The sequence below is a fragment of the Notolabrus celidotus genome, chromosome 4, assembly GCF_009762535.1.
Source record: "Notolabrus celidotus isolate fNotCel1 chromosome 4, fNotCel1.pri, whole genome shotgun sequence".
In the NCBI taxonomy this organism is placed as follows: Eukaryota; Metazoa; Chordata; class Actinopteri; order Labriformes; family Labridae; genus Notolabrus; species Notolabrus celidotus.
In genome coordinates, this window is record NC_048275.1 from 5,772,508 (window position 1) to 5,774,412 (window position 1,905).

The window sequence follows — 1,905 nt, forward strand, 5'->3', positions numbered from 1 at the left end:
GAGCAGTAAGTGGATTATGACAGCAACATTTTGGGATTTCTCTTTCGCTCGCAGAGAAAGAAGAGAGAGGAACAGATCGTGGACTGGTGGATTTACGTGTGTCGGAGCAGGAGAGGATCCCGGGTGTTCTCTCCCCTCTCTCCTCCTCCTCCAGTGGATTACAGATGGGCTTTGTGATCTGGGGCTGCAGTCTCATGGATGATCGCTCGCTGCCAGTCATTAAAGTACAGAGAGGGACTCAAGTGAGTATTCAGCCGGATTTTAATCTGTGACGGATTAAAAGTGAATCTGCAGAAATAGACCTGATTGATGAAGCTGCGGTGTTAGATTATTGATCAGCAGGGTGTGAATGGTAGACACATGCCCGGAGGTTTATTACAGACCGGTGTGTGTACAGACAATCAGCCAATGAACATCGTTCACTAAATGAGGGCTGCTGTGTGCCGGCAGGTGGCTCGGGCTCGAGCGGGGATTGATTGAAGTGAACCGTGTGAATCTGATTAATGCGTCCTGGACCGAGGCCAAAGCAGAAGTGATGGAGGGGAGCACCGTCTGATCTGACCCACCTTCTGCAGCCCCTCTTCAACAGCACTCCTCCTCCTCCTCCTCCTCCTCCTCCTCCAGGCAAGGATGGTACCTCCACCCCCCACCAACAAGCCCCACGTGTGCCTCTCCACCATCCTCATCATGAGCAGCATGGCGCTGATCGATGCCTACCTGGTGGAGCAGAACCACGGCCCTCGCAAGATCGGCATCTGCATCATGGTCATGGTGGGGGACATCTGCTTCCTCATCGTCCTGCGCTACGTGGCCGTGTGGGTGGGCGCCGAGGTGCGCACGGCCAAGCGAGGCTACGCCATGATCCTGTGGTTCCTGTACATCTTCGTGCTGGAGATCAAAGTCTACTTCGTGTATCAGAACTACAAGGCGGACAGGAAGAGTCTGGACGCGCTCGCCAGGAAGGCGTTGACGTTGCTGCTGTCCATCTGCATCCCCGTGCTGTTCGTGGTGCTCGTAGCGATCGACCACATGGAGTACGTCCGAGCTTTTAAGAAGCGCGAGGAGATACGGAACCGCCTCTTCTGGGTGGTGGTGGACCTGCTGGACATTCTGGACATCCAGGCCAACCTGTGGGAGCCTCAGAAGAAGGGTCTCCCTCTGTGGGCCGAGGGCCTGATGTTCTTCTACTGCTACATCCTCCTGTTGGTGCTCCCCTGCGTGTCGCTGAGCGAGATCAGCATGCAGGGCATCAACATCGTGCCCCACAAGATGCTCCTGTACCCTATCCTCAGCCTGGTCACCATCAACATCATCACCCTCTTCATCCGCGGGGGGAACATGATCCTGTACCGGGACAACCGGGTGTCTGGGATCCTGATAGGGAAGAACGTGCTGGCGATAATCTTAAAGACCTGCAGCTTCGTGCAGTACAGGAGACAGTTACAGAACGCGTCTCCTGCCTTCGGCGTGGAGCTGCAGAAGAACTCCGTGGCCCACGCTCGCCCCGCCCCCACCCCTCCTCAGGTGGTCATGCAGGACCAGACCCCGCTTCCGGAGATGACCACGTGTGAGCACACATGACAGAGCGGCGCGGTGCATCCTCGGGACGTCTGCGTGGATGTGACCCTCTGGACGCCGACGGGGCTCGTGGTGCCGCACCTCGTAGTGAACGCTCACGTGAACACGGGGGAGGTGACGCTTGCCTCCGACGGCTCACAGGACGCCGCGCACGCTCAGTGAGACGCAGGGCGGTGTGCAGTCATGGTGCAAACTGCAGCTGCAGACTTTATGAAACATTAACTTGTGTATTTTTTTATAATCGTGCAAAAGAAAAAGATGAGGACGACTGGAGGACGTCTAGAGGATCTATTTTTTGAATTGTGTGTGTTGCATTCTAATCTTAAA

At 55.7% G+C, this 1,905-nt stretch overlaps 1 protein-coding gene across 1 annotated transcript; it reads left to right on the forward strand.

Annotated features, from left to right (window-relative positions):
• The first annotated feature begins 530 nt into the window (after window positions 1–530).
• Window positions 531–1,581, forward strand: LOC117811925 (transmembrane protein 121). Its single transcript, XM_034682417.1, has one exon. It carries the CDS (start codon window positions 631–633, stop codon window positions 1,579–1,581), a length of 951 nt encoding a protein of 316 aa, XP_034538308.1. The 5' UTR covers window positions 531–630.
• Window positions 1,582–1,905: the final 324 nt, after the last annotated feature.